Genomic DNA, 18,245 nt, shown 5'->3' with positions numbered 1-18,245 from the left:
GATGCCAGCAAAAGTATATCTCAAAGTGCATCTGAAGCTTATCTAACTGAGAACAGACAGATTTCTTGCAACTTGAAAATTCAGATGCGCAATTCCCAGCACACAACAGAAGGGGCAAAAGATAAAACACACACCTTAAAGATCATTAGCAATTAATATTTGGGGATTCATGAAGAAAAACAGCGTTAAACACTTGTTTAATAATTCATACTATAAACAAGAAAGTCTCCCACTTCCTTAATAATTTAGACGTAAGCTAATGTTGATTTATTCAGGAAGGTCTCTGCCACCAGCACCGCCTGGAGTGCCCAAATTTGAATTAAAGTAGGACAGTAGCAGGCGAGTCTGTAATAACATTTGTATAATTTTATTATTGCTCTGGGCTCAGTTCATTTCCTCCTCCAGTAGCTGCGTGAAATTGTTTGATTCTGGAAACTGCCTTGAGTCTGCGGCTCTGGGGTTGGAGGGTGGTACAGGAACAGGAAGGCATGCGACACTCTCTCTCTCTGTCTGATGCTGACAGACACATAAACACACGCTCTCACACACACATACACACAACTCCACGTATGCACACATACACACATGCGGAGAGAGAGATAAATAACTTTGTTATTCTGGGTTTTGTAATACTGTTACATTGGCTCACTTAATAACTCAAGCTGTCTTGAGAATATGATTGATATTCTTACTCACCTTGTCACTTATGATAAATATTTCACCGAATTTATGTGAGATAGCTAGGAAGCGTAATAACTCATTCATTACATTATCAAATCATATAAATATGAGTTTGCTTTTACGTCTCTTTCCAGCAGAGCAGTTGCCATTTCTCATTAACATTAGTCAAAGAAAGTCACTTTCATTGCTCTTGTGCAAAATATTTGTTTGTAAAGAACCTGATCCGATGAAAATCCAGCTTTTTGTAACTTTTACTACCAAGGAATATTTCATTTTATTGGGCCCACGAGGAAGAATTAAACTTCATAATCATTTGGAGGTTTACTAAGCTATCAAGTCTTATCATGTGATTTCTAGTATGTGGTGTTCCTCTACTATATTGTGATTTTGTTTACCAATGATTGGACTATCATTTCCAAAATGGTAATTTACAAAAGTCTGATTACTCTAACACAAACAATCAAGTTTGTGAGGTATTAGCTCATGTAACGCACACCTGAGACCCCGGTGGCTTTGACACAGGAAGGGAGGGTGGAGAAGTTCTGATTGGTTTCCTCGGGGTCTGCTTCTAACTTCCCACCCGCACACATTCCCTCACTCCTCCTCCTTCCCCCTTCAATTCCTTTATGCAGAGCAGCCCAAACTGCAGTTTGATGAAACACATTTGTTTGACTTAACTCTTGCCTCGCCATCACGACTAAATCTCGAAGGCCTGTCGGTGTAATGTGGCCCAACAGCAATTGGGTTAATGAGAGGATATATGTACAAGTGTGGGACTTGACCGGAGGAGCTGTTTTCCATTTGGGTTTGGTCTGCTCGTGTTATTAGGGAAACCTTTATTATTGTTGCCCTCTAGTGGGAACCATATAATAGGATTACATTTTATTAGAGCCTCCCAGCATTACCCAAGCACCCCCCCTCCTCTTGTCTCTCTTCCCCTCATAGTAGTGTCACTGACTCCTCTGTCCACTGTGGGTGGGATGGGTGGATTTGGGACCAACGAGTGGGAACCCAAGTGATCCCACACAATAGGGATTCTCATTTTTTACAGAAAAATTGACTTGTCAATGTAAAACATGATTTTCTATCACTTTTGTCAAATAGCGAGCTGAAACTGTTTCATGAGCAGACTAGACTCTGTCATGTGTACCTTGCTTGCTTTATTGACTGGAATAACCCTGCTGTACTGGTGAAACTGAGACATACACATGCAAACTTCACATAGTTTGCATATTACAAGTTTCTGGAGGAGTGAATGAACAAAGATACACTATAGTGCACTGGCTTGTTGATTCTCTTTACTGTTTGCTATGACTGACTGAACAAAAGAGCTCCTCTGTCATATAATTACCATAGTTGATGTTTTGCCTTCCAGTGCTATACCTGATGGCATAACTTGGACTACATTGTAGCAAGGGAGACATTCTCCAAAGCTGAATTTCATTGTGCCAAAGATAATATTTGATGAACAGTTCTGGCCTAAAACTGTGCAACCCTGCAGGGCAGACTGAGTCAGGCTCTGGAGCGGCTTCAGCACTTTCCCTTATCCATCCCACTCCCTTACATAACCACGGGCCATTAGAGGGGTGTGGCGAGTATTGCTGCAGTTATTAATATGGTCTGAGGCTAAACCAACATCTCTCTTAGTCCATACTAGCTTGCAAAGAGTAGGTAAGCCAATGTAAAGCAGTAGTTGTTATGGTCGGAGGTTTGATGCGATGTGTAGTCATCACTATTCACACTGTCAAGCCACTTCAGTATTATCTGACACTAGAAATGAAGGTCATAAAGGTGTTTGGAGCAAAGCAGTATCTTTGTTCCTAACTGGCAGCACTGTAAAGTCTGGACTATGTTATTATTAAGTTAGTCATGATAAAACAGAGCCTTCCTTTCAGTGTTTAAAAATTCTTTTAAGTGACATTATGTAACTTTTTCTATACAGCAGCATTACAGGATAATGTTAAATCATAGATGCAGTGTAACAGGAGTACAAGTAAAGAAAAGTCATAAAGTCATAAAGTCAGTGTCTATTTAAAGTTTGCTCAAATTGGCCACCATAAGCATACAAGACCAAGTTTGACTGTAGCCCAAAAACTTGGGGATTCGAGAAAGGGTATGTTTTATTACTCATGGATTAAACTTTTAATTTGTGAGAGCAATAATGTGTTATTTCTTCTTTCAAAATATACACAGTCAAGTTTGATGACAGAAAGGACTGATAACCAAACTAATAATTACACTTAGTTCTTTTTTTGTGAAATGACTGCAGTCACTGCAGACAAAATTCCAGCAAGTAGAGTGAGTTTTCCAGGGTTCCTCTCTCCTTTCTCCTGTGTATGCATTTATAACTCTATGATGTCATCTAGGCTAGGTCGTTTCTGTTTGGGGCAAACTCACATCTGCAACCAATCTGTATAATTTGTCCACCAAAATATGGTGCAGCCAGTGCTCGCCTGCTATTGCTGCTGTAGCAGTTAGGTCTACATCCAAGGAAAATACTAACCTTCCACAGCAGCATTAGAACAATGGCTTTGCTTTTTTGGCACCAAACACCGTGCATAGTCAAAGATCTCCACTGGTTAGTCTCAACAACATCTGATGCATATTTTGAATACTGAAGTGCGAGGATCCCATTATGAATGGGCTCCATTTGTGTGGAAAATGGATAACGTATGGGATTTTAAGGCCTGGGGTGGTTTCTGTTCACTATAGTTTGTCAGGCTAATGGCATAAAAATGTGTGCGTATGTGTGTGTATAGCCTCGATACTTGAGGCTTGGTGAATCGTGTGCCAGCCACTAACCTCGGGGGCAAATAACTTCATCGTAACACTTTATTCCTGTGTTTGTTTTCCTGTGGGACACTGCAGTCAAAAAGTGTAAGGTTTAATGCTCCTTGGATCGGATGGGCAATGGATAGTTGGCTCATCCTCAAAAGAAACTCTGTTTATCATCTACAAAAGAAGCTCTGCAGAGGGAACTCTTTTGATGAAAATAATTGTAAAATGCTTTTGTTTGTACGCTTGCATTTCAAGAACATCCATCAGTCACTAGTCCCCTTGACGTGGCATTCTTATTCCACTATTGATTGGACTTCTGAGCAAACTTGGATTTAGTTTTCTCCCTGGATGAACATTAAAATACCAAGTCTGTTTATAAATATTTGTTTCAAATGGATGTTTTCCTACTTTTCTCATGTTTTTTTCTGCTTCTAATGTTGGGTACTGTTACAATATCATGGTTAAATTGATTTGCTTTCATGGCTGCTGTCACAAAAGTTGCCTTTCTCAACAGTAGGGGGCGAAAGAGAGGGTATTTCTTGTTCTATTGTGCATGGCGTGAGGGTAAGTGTTGAGAATCTCTGTCAATTCTATGTCCAGATGTTCTCAAAACAGCTCTCTTGACTCAGACAGAATAATTATGCATGTTCACATGGAGGGATTTTACAAAAAGAATGACTTATAACATGTAATTCCTTTACTGTCTGCATCCCCCAAGTAAATCTAAAAGCCTCAGAAGTGCCTCAATCTTCCTGAAATCATGCATGGTTGAACATTTGAAATGAGCTCGCACATCACCCTCGGGCACTGATTCAGACTTGATTGGGGCAAGGCAAGCTATACAACTACGTCATTTGGAGGTTGTCCAAAGGGAGGAAAGAGACTGAAAAGATTACAAAGGACAAACTGCAGAGTGAGAATTTCATTAACCACATTCCAGTAATTTAATAAGTTGATCAACAAGTTGCCTGGTGCACATGTATTGTGCATGGCATGTGTTAAAGAAGCAGAGGTTAGATGTTTGAGAGGTTTGGGGGGGAAAAAAATCAAAGGACCAACAATCTATATAATTATCATCATCTGCTGCTTTTCCTCCCTGGCAAAGAAACACTCCATCCATTTGTAGAAATCGCCCGGGGGAACGCTACATCAAAACTAATCATAACGATTAAAATCAGCTTCTCTGCGAGAGGGAGGCAAAAGGCAAGTTGGAGGCAGGAGGAGTGAGGGTGTTGTAAATTCTGAAAAAAAAAAAAAAAGATTTCTTTATTTGATTTTATAAAAACATAAACTCAACAAAGACTGAGGCACTGCTGCTGTGATCTCTTCCTTTGCTCGGAGTTTTATTCTGCAGATTGGTTTAGACTGGGGCAGAGACATGAGCTAATTGTATCCTGATCTTTGCCTTGAGGGGTTTCGGAGCCCTGGAGCAAGTATTCTCTGTATTTTGTTCTGTCTACCTTAGCCAAGCTATTGCATTTCTCACTGGTGTAGGAAGAGAAGCAGATCGTGGGCCAAATCGGAGGGAAAAGGTGCACAAAAAGATACTTTATGCTGCTCTATGTATCAGGTAAGCGGAGATTTATTTGGTTTATTTCCTAGGCTGGATGGACTGGGACATTGAGGCGCAGCAGCTTTTACGCATGTGCCAAGCGATTCGAGCGGTACAGTTCTTAAAAAATATTTAACCACTTCCTGGCTATTGTTCCTTAGTAACTGTACAAATGTATGCGCGTGACTACAATAAACGAGGCTTTGGTACATCTGGTTTAAACGATCAGCGGATTAGACTGCGATGTTGTCGAGCAAACACTCTAGTTATCCACCGTGTGAATTCGCTCCTGGCGCGTTTCAGCTCCCAACACATCGCCGTCTCCGTGTCGCTGTTGCTGTAATAACTTGCACATAACTTACTCGAACCGCGTTTGTCGTTTTCACGAAGATTTTTTTTTTGGAAGTCGGTTTTGTCGTGAAACAGTTCTATTTCCTGGCTGCCCCAGATCTTTTAATGAAAGACGCCATTGTGGAGTAATTTTGCCCGAGGCGTTTTTTCTCATTCTGTAAGACAGGATGTACCTTTTACACACGTCAATGCAGAATCTGTGAATCATCGTGTGCGTGTTTAGAGAATCATATTTATGTAAACGGAGAAAAAAATAGGGATACATTTTGTCCTCTACTTTTCTCTCTTACAGTATCTCCCTGACCGCGCCGTGCGTAATAAACTCCAAGGTCCGATTGCGATTCTGCAAATATAGTTTACTAAGTGATAGTCTAGACCTGTCTCCCCTATGTGACCATGGATTATGTAAATTAACATCTGCTTCTGTTCATAAAGTTTACATGTTAAAACTGGATATTACATCCTAAACAAAAAAAAAATGTAGATTGTGTATTTGGTTACTTAGTTATATCTCACTGTACAGCATGGAGAATGAGACTATAAATTACATGTTTTAAAAGGAACATTATAAACAAAATCCTGTAAGTTCAGAATACCTGTAATGGAAGCCTGTTGTCGGTTTCACCAGTTTGAGAGGGCGCATGAATAAACAGAATGAGCCTGAGATGTTGGGATATCAGGACCGATCACTTGATGGCGCTGTAATAACAAAACCATACTGTGTGTGCAGCATCTGGACATTTGTTTTCCAGTGAAATTACATTCACACACTCTGATCTAGTACAAAGAGAAGAATATTTGAAAGGTCGATTTGTCCATATGTCAAACTGTATCATTAATTTCAAGAGGTGCTTTACTTGAGAGAATTACTGTTATTATATTTAACATTATGGCTCTGCCACTCCTGTGCCCTGGGACAGTAAGGTCTGTGCCAGTGAACATGCAGCACGTCTCCAACAGCCTGCAGCAACACTGCACTGATCACACTTCCTTATCTGTGATGTCATGCTGATGTACAGTTACTGTAACTCTACAATGTTGAAGTTAATACTCAGGATGTAATTATATGTTTCTGTTTGATAAAGATGGGAAAACTGCTGTGACATGTTGCTCTCTTGGATGTAAAATCAGAAACTTTGCACAAGCTCAGATCGCCTTGTGTTCATTGTTAATAGTGTGGCTCAAGTTCTGTGTCATTGTTGATTCTCTGGATTCTTAAACACAGATTGGATCACCCTGATCCAGAGATGTTGCAAATTAATGTTTTCCCTTATTTGCCGCCTCTACTTTTCAGAATTAAAAAGTGGTTTATCTAGAAAATCACATTTCTCTTTGCTCAAGTGGAGGTCAGCAAGGTCTCATTCCTCCATCCTGGTAACTTTTTGTTGCTAGTTTTCTCTGATTGTCAAAGTATCTTTTCACACTGGACATATTTCTGCAAACTGACAGTTTGTGGTGACAATTGCTACTGTTGTCCTGTCACTCTTGTCCTGCTGTCACAAAGAAATACATTTAAGAAAAAGAGTCAGCTTGTATTTGTTATCAAAATATGTTCATAAAATACAGAGAGAAAAATGAACTTGAACTCTAAAACGCAATTATTGCCATAATTTAAGACCTGCGTCGACATGGAAGAGAGAGAAGAGAAAATATTAGTTTTAACTTTAATTTGAAGTTTTATATTGGCAGTTTCACATAAGCACACTAGTAGGGTATTGCTTTGGAGCGGTGAGTACCTTATAATGTTGCCTAATATCTTTTTATAAAGTCCAAGGTAATACACACCTGACTACACAACCTGCCTACAGTATTTACCCAGGTTATGCTATTACGACAGTCTCACTTCCTGGTATTTTTTTCACCACCCTTTACAGCCGCCAGTGACTGAAGTTAACCCAAAGTCTGTGGTTGTCTGTGTGTGGACATTTGAAACAAATGGCCACGGGCAACAAAGCAGAGACAACCCATCCAGATTATGTAAATACCAGTCTGCCTGCCTCGAACTGAATGTTAATGCTCTGATCTGAAATGCTAATTGTGTCTTGTGCGATATGTCGAAACACTGGAGAGCTGCATTGTGGGATGGAAAATTGAAAGCTAGTTTGTTGCTGATGCTGATCCCAACATGCCCTTTGATTATTGCAGTAGCAGACAGGTACTCGCTTCCCAAGTTTTCAGAGCATTGGCGGGTAAAACCCCGCAATAGCTTACTAAAGATTTAATGTTGTTTGTTCCTTGAGATGTAAAGAAACATGATGATGTTGCATAAAAGGCATAAAAGGCCTGTCACTGAAAGACTTCAGACCAGTGATGGAAAACAACAGGAGTAACTGGAGCAGCCCAAGTACTCCAGGCTTTAATGCAGTGTGCCTGTTTTAGATTTGTTTGTGCATACTGTGGAGCAACAAAATTACACAAGCTGGGTAAACGAGCAAATTCCCTAAACACACACGTTTCAACTTTTTTTGTATAAGAAAAAAAAAAGGCTGGAAACTTTGGGAACACATCTACAAATGCTGTCACATGTGAGACTTTCATAGCACTGTGCCAAATTCAAAAATGGCAACAGGTAGGAAAAGCGCTTGCGTGGGAAGGTCTGCAGTGCACATCTGGAGCTGATGGCTGATACATGAGCCATCAATGATCAGCCCTCCGTCACGTGCCTACTGATGGATTCTGATGATGCTCTGACCTCTGAACTGTCCTTGAGACACAAGACAGAAATGTGATGTAGACATCAGTCCGAGAAAAGGTCCTCGACACAAGTATCTTTACTTCCACCAACTTAAAATCATATTGTGATATAAGAGCTTATTCCCGCTACTCGTTACCCCCTTCTACATCCCACCCACCCAACCACCCGTTCTCTTTCACTCTCTCTTCTCTCTCCCCTGCAATTTTCCATAATGCCTTGCAGATTTTACACTCAATCCACCTTTGCGATGACAAGGCTTTGAGGAAATCCAATTCCACCAAGCTGTTTTCAGAACTTACTCTCCACAGGCACACACTCACTCTCACACTCACACACACACACACCACCATCTCCACAAATTAGTCAGGGAACAAATTACCTGCATTCTGAGTGTGATCCCACGCACTTTGCCGGCTGCCTTACACAGGTCCCCTTTTGAAGAGCAGCCATGTGATTTCTCTCTCTTTTGCCCTGAAGGCCCCTTTGCCTTCTGCGAGGGATTCTGGAGTTGAATTTTAAAACTATGTATGGCTGCTGCCTGCGCTTATCAGCGCGTGCACAAACGGCATGCAAATCAGACCAGGATCACACACCGCATTGGAGGCCTACACTCAAAGGCAAGCTTAATTGCTAATTGGGTATCTAGGTGTGAAACTCACACTGCCAATGAGAAACAGGAATGTGGATGTTTTAAGGCCAGTGGTTGAACTAATTAATTTTAATCTGAATGTTATTAAAATTTGTGGATTCCCTGCATTTTCTATGAAACAGCCCAGGAGAGTGCTGTGGCAGTACTTTGAACAGCAATTGGGCATGTTGTCTGGTTTTATACTCCATGATGTCATTAGTGTGGTGGTTTTGCAATGCTGATGTGGTCAACGGAGGTGGTGTTTACACACTGCAGTTATACAGTAACTCTGTTGTTTGTCAGACATAGATTGGAAACTGATGGAGAAGATGTTGAAAGTGTTTCTCTGAGGGACAGATTGCTGTTTTAGAAGGATGAGATCTAGAACTTGAGCTGTAATGTTTCTTTGTACTCTTAAAGATCTCCTTTTATTTTTCTGTATACATGATGAGAAGAAAAAGAAACATTCACTTTACTAACAATACATGTGGGCAACTGAAAATAGTGTTACTGTCTGCTTTCGTGTGATTGGAAAGATCTTGACCAGTAAGGTGCTTATGAGTGATACGTGTGGGTGGAGGATATTAGGGGCATTTTTGTCCAGGTGGTTGAGTGGGTTGGTCACCGTTTTTGGGTTTGTCACTGAAACTTTAGGCTTTGTGGGACTGTTTTGTTGAAGGAGGGTTTAACCGGCTCAACAAAACTGCTGCTGATGCTGAACAATGGGCAGCAACGTCAGGAGGAGGGTGACGGCGCGCACAAACGCTGCTCCAAAAGGGCAAAGGCCAGCTGTGGCAGGTCCAGATGTGCGCGTTGACCCGACTCTTACTATACGCAGGCTGCTCTCTGTAAAGGAGGATTTGTTTTACTCTCAAAAAAAAAAAAAAAATGCGACACACATACAGTACCTGCCACTGAAACAGCGACAGCCCAAAAAGAGCCGCAGGCGCTACAATGCTAATGTTGTCAGGGGCTTTGACTTCTCCCAGCCATTGCAAAGAAGCTGCTCCGTGTGACAGCAACGGCGCCGCTCTTCCCCCGGTGTGTTCGCTATCCCCCCTTTTCACGCCTCTCTCCACATTTGGCAGGTGTGTTGGGAAAAGCCCACCGCATCCTATCTCTTAACCTTAACGTCTGCGCTGTAATGGACGAAACGGATATTATGGACTTAACGCATCAGAAAGCGAGAAAGCGACCGCGTCCAATCAGTTCCGTGGATGAGTCCGTACACGCTTCCCTAAAACGACTCCCGATCCGAGCGGCGGAGTGCAGGGAGCCCTCACTGATGTTCGCAGTCAGAGGAGAGCCTGTCCCCGCAGCATCTCTCAAGCAAAATGACCACTCGGTGACTTCCTCTCCAACCACAGTGATGCCGGCGCAGGTAAACGCGTAAAGTCCGATACTGTCTGGAGAGAAAAAAAGAGAGAAATAACTGGAAGACTGTAGTCGTCCTGTCACTTTTGCAGGAGGAGCGAAGTGAATAGACACTTTGATTTTTTTTTCATTGAATGCAGCGTTTGAATAGAATGTCTTCCTGCTGTCCTTAAATGTAGTGCGCACCTATTGTTACGTTATTTAAATACGCACAGTACTGTTTGCTGCTTTAATTTGCTGCTTAAGTCGCTTTCAGAAGGTGGTTGTAAAATAAAAGTGTATTAAAATCTAACTACTAGGCTGCCGCAATAACAGACAAAAGTATTTTTTTTCCCCATCTTTACTCGGGGTCTGAAACTTTTTTAGGGGGGAGGGGGGAGTCATTTTCTTCTGAGAGCTTAACAGAAATTGTCTGCTAATGGTGTTTGTAGGTTAACAGGAGACAATCTCTCCCAGTCCTATTACAGTATTCAAATCAAGAGTCATTACTGCTCATTTCCAAGACAGTGAGATTGATGCTCCAAATTAATTTGGTTTTGGAGATTATGGCCCACAGGAGTGAATGTTTGTGGATTGTGGTAACATTCAGGTCAAGGTCAGGCTGCTCTAACTTGCAGAGAAAAAATCTTGTTCCCTTGCTCTCCTGCCTGTGGAGTGTTACATTACAGAAATACTATTAAAATATCCTAAATTTAAATATTCTCAATATCGATATGGTTGTTTAAATAGTGTCTTTTTTAAAAATCTTTAACGGCACATTTTGAATCTGCAGAAGAAAACCAGAAACCGGAAATGAATCTTCTTATCTGTCTTAGCTCCCTGTGTCATTTTATTTTCTCACTTGTGTTCCCTCTAACAGGATAATCGCTCCAGCATGTCCAGGCCCATGATCACACGGTCACCAGTGTCTCCCTTGAGCAACCAGGGCATCCCAACACCTGCACAGCTCACCAAGTCCAATGCCCCTGTGCACATTGACGTGGGCGGACACATGTACACCAGCAGTCTGGCCACCTTAACAAAATTCCCAGAATCCCGGTGAGTCTGCCCCTCTGTGCACCTGTAAATGAAGTGTGTAATGGAGATAAAGCTTGTGTTTTTTTGTGTGTGTTTAGTCTTTTTCTTGTTATAAACTGCGGAAGATTCACTTACTGATATGGAGTGTTTATCAGTGTCAGAATTTCCTCAGTGTTTAATGCCATCTTGTTTAATATTTAATGTCATCCTGTGACATTAAACAGTCAAATGTCACATCTCTTCCAATCACAAAAATATCTCATGGGCGTACTTGGCGGAGATACTGAGCACATAAAAAAAATGTTTATCCCACATATCCAAAAAAAAAATCATGGATTTACCAGGTAGTTTCACAAAATGTCTCAGGGTGAGGTAAAGCCCACAGTTATTTTGAGCGGTAAACAATTTGTAAGAGCTTCAAGTGCAGAATGCAGAGCGTAGACAAAAGCAACTTGGTTATTCTGACAGATGTCACAGCAGCAGTAAAGGGCCAAAGGGCATGGGGCCATCTGGAGGCTGGGAGGCCGCACTGTCGCTCCGGGCCTGGGCCTGAGGGTGACTGGCACCCTGCCTCGGGGAACCAACTACCAGCTGGCCCTGACCTCTCCAGACCACCTCTGTTTTTAATCTTTCTTTCTTTCCTCCTCTATGTCTGCTTGATCTGGTGTATTGGGCTTGGTAATGTGTGCATGCATGTCTGTGCAAAGGTGTGAAAAACATTTCAGAGCTAGAGAAAACTGAGTGAGTCACATCCCTTTGCACATGCTCTTGATTCACTGTATCTCTTTTTGCTATCCATCCTCTCCCTCTATACAAGATGCCGGAAACAGAAATGCAAAATCGAGAGTAGTACACTTGATTATGCATTAAATACGATTAGAAACCTTTCATGCTTGTATCAAGAAATATAAGATTGTTTATGTTGACATGTTCTCCCCCTCCCTCCCTCCCTCCCTCTCTCCTTTTCTGCCTAACCTGCCACCCCTCCCCTATATGTGAGTAGAATTGGTCGTCTATTTGATGGCACAGAGCCTATAGTCCTGGACAGCCTGAAGCAGCACTACTTCATTGACAGGGATGGACACATGTTCCGCTACATCCTCAACTTCCTCAGGACGTCCAAGCTCCTCATCCCAGACGACTTCAAAGTAAGTGGATGTCCATCCCAGAAACTGTAAAGTCCCATCAGCCAGTCAGCAGTCCTACAACTTAGTACACACAATGAATGCTAAAGCCATGCAATGCCTTTGGTCACTGGTCCTCCTTGAATTGCTGAAAACAGTTCCCATGCTGGAGACAAAATATCAGGAATCTTCCAAAAAAAAACCTCAATCACCAGGAAATTCTATCTATTTATTCATCAAGAGGCAATTTGGTCCCCTTCAGCTGTCAGTAGCCAAAGATTCTTTGGAGATATGGAAGGAAAACAATAAACTGCATGGAGACAAATAAATAAATGCTCTGGCGCCCATGACCACATTTTATGTGCTAGATTTCCGCAGCGCTCTATGTTCTCATGCCAAGTGTCCATCTAGGGTGAGCCTCACTGTATGTGACACATTAAGCATTCCCTTCATTTTGCTCTTATGTGCCATTTAGTCAGTAATTACTTAACTTGCCCTGGGAGAAAACAAATAACCACATTATCTGATGGACTGTCCACAGTGTGACTCAATCAGTGGAAAGTATGTCAGCTAAAATAAGCAAAGACAAAAGACAGGCTCAAGTTCAGTCTAAGGCCACATTCACATTGGGTAGATTTTGAGAGGAGCATGAGAAAACTTGAACGTGGTGCAATTTAGGCCCTGCAGTCCTGCGGGTAAAGGATCTGCTCCTCTACCCCATGCAACCCTGTGTTACACGTCGCACCACATCTCCCCTACTCTGTATCTTTAGTAATTTTTGCTGAATGGTTTCTTAGCCGGGGTTTATTGCTCGTTCATGTAGAACAATGGGATTCAAACCTTTTGTTGTTTCTTTTTTTGGTTTGGATTCACATTATATAGATATAATAATACCTTAATACCCAGGGGAAGTATCATTTTACAATAAAGAAACTTGTTTTTGGAAAAACATTTTTCCCAAGCTTTATGTTATAGATTATAGGCCTTCAGAATATCTGCATTTATGATACTGACACAACTGCAATTATGTTGGAAAGTTTTCTGCTAAACATAATCTTTTCAGGGTACACTTAATGATCCAGCCTGAGTTACATACTGTTCTTACTGTTATTTTGTAATTTGTAAATGTACAATGTTTGTGTGATAAATATTCTTGTGCAACTGATATCCAGTTATTCAGATATTTCAGTTATTCATTCTCCAGATGTTCAACCAAAAACTTGGTCAAAGTTGACACCACATTAATATTAACCCACATATTAATCTAAATCCATTTATATAAATGTATTTACATATTTGGGCATTTTTGCCTTTATTAAGAGAGAGGTGGCAGGAAATGACAGGAGAGAGATGTTTTTTTTAAATTGTAAAAGCAGATAATCACACTTTTCCATTCTCTGTATCCTAAGATGTCAGTGTCCTTTCTCCTGTTTCCTAGGACTACAGTCTGCTGTATGAGGAGGCGCGATATTTTCAGCTGCAGCCCATGCTTGCTGAGCTGGAGCGTTGGCGCCAGGACCAGGAGCTGAGCCGGGTGTCACGCCCCTGTGAATGCTTGGTGGTGCGTGTTGCACCTGACCTGGGCGAGAGGATCACGCTGAGCGGTGACAAGGCCTTGATTGAAGATGTGTTTCCGGAGATCGGTGATGTCATGTGCAACTCAGTCAATGCTGGCTGGAACCATGACTCCACGCACGTTATTCGCTTCCCACTCAATGGGTATTGCCACCTCAACTCTGTCCAGGTAATGGGAACACATTGGCTTCTTTGGGTTTGACGTAATTTAGACTGATCTTATTGTGTTAAACATACCTTAATAAGAACAGACAGTCAAACGTTAGGTTAAGTTTTCCTACATTTTCCATTCAGTTGTCTGCTTGTAGAATTAGCTGAGGTGATAATCTGTTAACTCAAGTTCCCTTTATCTGCTGTAGACTTTTACTGATGTCTGATTGCAGAATCTTATCTTTTTTTTTATCTAATTGAATCATAAGAACAGCCTTGCAGAAAAACAAGTTCTTTGATGAGTTCATCAAAGCATCAATTTAGCAAGCCATCATTACACAAGTCTACCATCTTTACTTTTCTGTGATCTGACTTGAATAATGATTTCGACTTTGGCGCTGGAGCTGGTGGATGGTCAGCTTCAGTTTCTTCTTTCGCATTTCTCGCTACACTAACATGGTCCTCGCTTCTCACTCAGTTGCCCTCTGAGTTCCATGCGAATGAAAAACAATCAAAAACTCAACCGTTTGTTCTTAAGTGGGAATCAGTGCCAACTTGCTGAAAGAGGGACCATTAGGATGTTCATTGTGGACTTAAGGAATGTGATACCTTCAATCGTGGCTGAGAGTCACATGAATGTGCAACTGAGGGGGACTGGCTGACAGCAAGAGGAAGTGGGTAATTCTGGATGCAGTTAAAACACTAGCAAAGACATGAGATGATGCCCCTGAGTGTCTTATATGGTTGTTGGATCAATGCACAATTTAGAATAAAATCAAGCCTTTGAGTGACTTATCTTCATATACTCTGGATGTTATGCATCTTATGGAAATTAATACCAGTGATGCTTGGAGGCTGTGTAGGGAGTAGTCCTGCTGTATTAGGCTATCTTTGTTGATCAAAGATATTTTCATTGTTGTCTTGTTATTATCAGTGTTCCAGAGATGGATCTGTAAATTAGTTTCTTTTGACAACTAAAAGTCTGTTTACAGTTGACACTTAAAATGACTTTTCATTATATGGCATCAAAGGGATATAATATCCTTTCTCATGGCAAAATGGCCTCCAGGTGAAGCCATACTTTTAGGACTCAGATTAGACTTTTACATAAAGAAATCTACATTGCACCTTTAAGCATTCACCGGGCAAAACAAAGCTTTAATTGTGTTGAATTCAGTTTTTATATTCAGCATGTATTTGGCAATATTGTATATCAATATGTAATATTGTACTGATTACGTATTGATATTCCACTGATTCATTGATGGTAAAATCCTCAGATGCGCATCAATAAATGAAAGAGGAGAGGCATATTTGAAAAGATTTCACAATGATTTGGACTGTGTCTCCATCTGAGGAAGTCAAATCTCCTTCCCAAAAACACACAAACAAACCCGTCTCTGAAGTGTGTGAGTCGTGGAGAGCGAGCAAAAGAGTGAGCATGCTCCCTGGCAGGTTATCCCCAGGCAGGGCCCATAATCCTGTTTGGTTATTAAAGCACGCCGGCGGTGGATGCTGTATCTGCGGCTAATGGAGGCAGGGCGGGGGTTTTGAGAGAAGGAAGGGGGGCAGCGAGAGCTGCCAGCAGTAGGGGGACCTTTGTAGTTTTGGCGGAGGCTTGGGCCTGGGGGCTGGGGGAGAAATGGGGAAAGGGGGTTTTGCTGAGCAGCCCACACTGAGCCAAGTGGCAGAGAGAAAACCTCACTGCTCCCTGGGGCCTCTTCGATGGAATGTGATCCTACAGCCCCCCTGGACACGTCTGTAGATGTCTGCAAGGCTGCGAGATCAGGAACAGCTACACATACACACACACACACACACACACACACTCACACACAAACAAACACACATACACACCAGAAAACAATGAAAATGAAGCATGAGGCAAAATGAGAGGCTCTTGGTTTTGCAAAAGTCTCATCCAAATTCCCGTCACAGGCCGTATGTTGCTACAGCTTACTCCCAAAGCTGTTTCCAATGCTAGACTTAGCACTAACTCGGCAGCACAGAAGAGTTGTGGAGAATTCTCAAATTATATGCTTTCCAGCATTGCGGTACTAAACAAAAGGTTAGAGGTTGTATTAACGTTTTAGCATACATACACAGTTTATCATGACTGGAAGACCTCCATGAATTACTTGTCTTAGTTAAGGACACTGCCTGTCCCCAGAATGCTAAAATAAAAGTACTAATGATGCTTTTCCTTCTATGATTGATGCCATGTATTGTTATTGTCATCTTTTTCCAGGTTCTAGAGCGTCTGCAACAACGTGGCTTTGAGATTGCTGGTTCCTGTGGCGGAGGCGTGGACTCATCCCAATTCAGCGAGTACGTCCTGAGAAGGGAACTGAGGAGGACAAGTCAGCGAGGACCCAATTCAAATAGGATAAAGCAAGAGCAGCTGGACTAGAAACCTCCCGAGCAGTAGGAGGTGCTAGACTTTTCTGTGGCAGCCAAATGCTCAACGCTGCAGAGCTCTGTGGACTCTGTTTTTCTTTGTTTCCTTGTTGATGTTTTTGTTTTCTTAAACTTGAGAACCATCTAGAGAATAAAAAAATGAGGTGCAACAGGAGATTTTTGCCATAAGAAGATACAAGACATTTGATAAGTTTGAGATTGCAAGGACATTTGTGATTGTCTAGCCCCCATAAACCAATTTAAAAAGGATTTATATGCTGGATCCCCAAATGAAGTTTGTTTTAAAACTTGGAGCCTACATTAGGTTGAATATGATTTCCCCCATCTAAATTTTAAAAAAGGCTTTTATTGCTGATATAGTATGTTGCATACGGTAGTTTGTCACCAGTGACTTGATTTTTCTGTCTCACTGGCAAATTGGTTAAATCTGTTTTAATCCCTCGTTGTATAAAGGTCACTAATGTGTTGCTTACAGTACAGAATGTCTCAGTTGTCATACACAGTTAGTTTCAAAAAAGCATCTTTTTTCACAATTAACATGATGTTGAATATTGTGATACCAATGAAGTGTTTTTTTTTTTTACTTTAATGGAAGTTATTTTATTGGATTATGCCATAAAATATAGTTCATCAAAATTTAACATCAAAGACAATTCTATACGCAGTAAAGAAAATAATTTAGTAAATTATTATGTCACACCCTTTGCCTCATTGGGGAGTATGAACTACTAACCCCCATGTGCTACCTTGGGAATTATATAATTGGATCATTATATTCCTCTGAGTCATGACCTGTAAATTTTTTCATTGTATATGTGTTTGTGTTTTTTACATTGAATCTTTTTAAAGCAAATTTGTTGCCTCAGACATGACTGAACAGATTACAGTTTATTGTACTACCCAATCCAAGATCACTTTTACTTGTAGCACATTGATATGAAGTTGGATATAAAGTATTTCTAAGATGACTGACCCACCTATGCTCCCTAGATTTGAGTAAAGAGGAATGTAGCAAAAAATGTGAAATAAATCTCAACTAAAGTTGTTATGGTGTCTGTTCACTGTTTTTACATCGCTGTAGGGGCTGCTTACACATTTGCTTTGCCTACACAGTGTTGCATTCCAAGGACAGCAATTAGCTAGTAATGTGAATTTACAGCATCTATCCTACACCCTAAGATTATTTCTAGTATCCTGAATGTTCTTTTTTATTATGTAGTTCTGTTTTTTTTAGCTCTCTACAACCAGAAAGGTAAAGCTAACTTTACCAAGGCAATATTGTACCTTGGAGGATTTATGCTGGTGCATCAGTGACTACATGGGGCATTCTTTACTTAGTTATACTGAATAGAGCCGACTTCTCCACGCAAGTCCTGTCAGTTGTGCTTCCACATATCCCTGCAGGGCCAAAATCCAAAGTGAAATCCCACACGGAGCCCTGTCGTCTTGTCTTCATCCCTTTTGGCAGAATCTCCACTTTCTTTGGCTATCTGCGGTTTATGCTATATGTCTCCCTTTCAGGCCTCTTTGCCCTAGATTCCCTTTTGACTGACTGCTATTCTCATAGGCTAGAGGTGCAACTGTGAGTGGTCCACAGCTACACGCTTTGCCTCAATCATGCAATCAAAATTTCAGTGCTGGAGTCATTAAGCAGTGTTCATGGAGCAGGTATCAGACACTCCAATACTAAAAGCATCAGAGTTAACAGAATTAAATTAAGCTCAGCACTCACATGTTTAAGGCTATATATCACTAATGAAGCATAACTTTAGTAGTGATATACTGCCCAATGGGGTGGCTGTGGTACAAGAGGTAGAGTGGATCGTCCACTAATCGGAAGATCGGAAGATCGGCAGTTTGATTCCCAGCTCCTCCAGTCTGCATGTTGAAGTGTCCTTGGGC

At 41.3% G+C, this 18,245-nt stretch overlaps 1 protein-coding gene across 2 annotated transcripts; it reads left to right on the top strand.

Moving 5' to 3' along the window:
• Positions 1 to 4,438: 4,438 nt before the first annotated feature.
• Positions 4,439 to 17,389, top strand: kctd1 (potassium channel tetramerization domain containing 1). 2 transcript variants are annotated; one of them, XM_067605959.1, is made up of 5 exons: positions 4,439 to 5,029; positions 10,919 to 11,097; positions 12,080 to 12,224; positions 13,639 to 13,944; positions 16,174 to 17,389. In XM_067605959.1, the coding sequence occupies exons 1-5, from the start codon at positions 5,021 to 5,023 to the stop codon at positions 16,333 to 16,335; spliced, it is 801 nt and encodes a 266-aa protein (XP_067462060.1). In that variant the 5' UTR covers positions 4,439 to 5,020; the 3' UTR covers positions 16,336 to 17,389. The 2 variants fall into 2 exon arrangements, with proteins under 2 accessions (XP_067462060.1, XP_067462059.1); XM_067605958.1 differs by lacking the exon at positions 4,439 to 5,029 and adding an exon at positions 8,640 to 10,066.
• Positions 17,390 to 18,245: the final 856 nt, after the last annotated feature.

This window comes from Thunnus thynnus, chromosome 12, assembly GCF_963924715.1.
Source record: "Thunnus thynnus chromosome 12, fThuThy2.1, whole genome shotgun sequence".
NCBI lineage: Eukaryota > Metazoa > Chordata > Actinopteri > Scombriformes > Scombridae > Thunnus > Thunnus thynnus.
The sequence above is the reverse complement of the archived record's forward strand: the minus strand, read 5'-3'. Positions and strand labels throughout refer to the sequence as shown.

What these genes read in the sequence shown, in the direction of transcription:
- kctd1 (XM_067605958.1), top strand. Translation starts at nt 9,830, where the DNA reads ATGGACGAAACGGATATTATGGACTTAACGCATCAGAAAGCGAGAAAG. An exon ending in ACAAAATTCCCAGAATCCCG is followed by an intron (nt 11,098 to 12,079) that starts GTGAGTCTGCCC and finishes ATATGTGAGTAG; the next exon opens with AATTGGTCGTCTATTTGATG. An exon ending in TCATCCCAGACGACTTCAAA is followed by an intron (nt 12,225 to 13,638) that starts GTAAGTGGATGT and finishes CCTGTTTCCTAG; the next exon opens with GACTACAGTCTGCTGTATGA.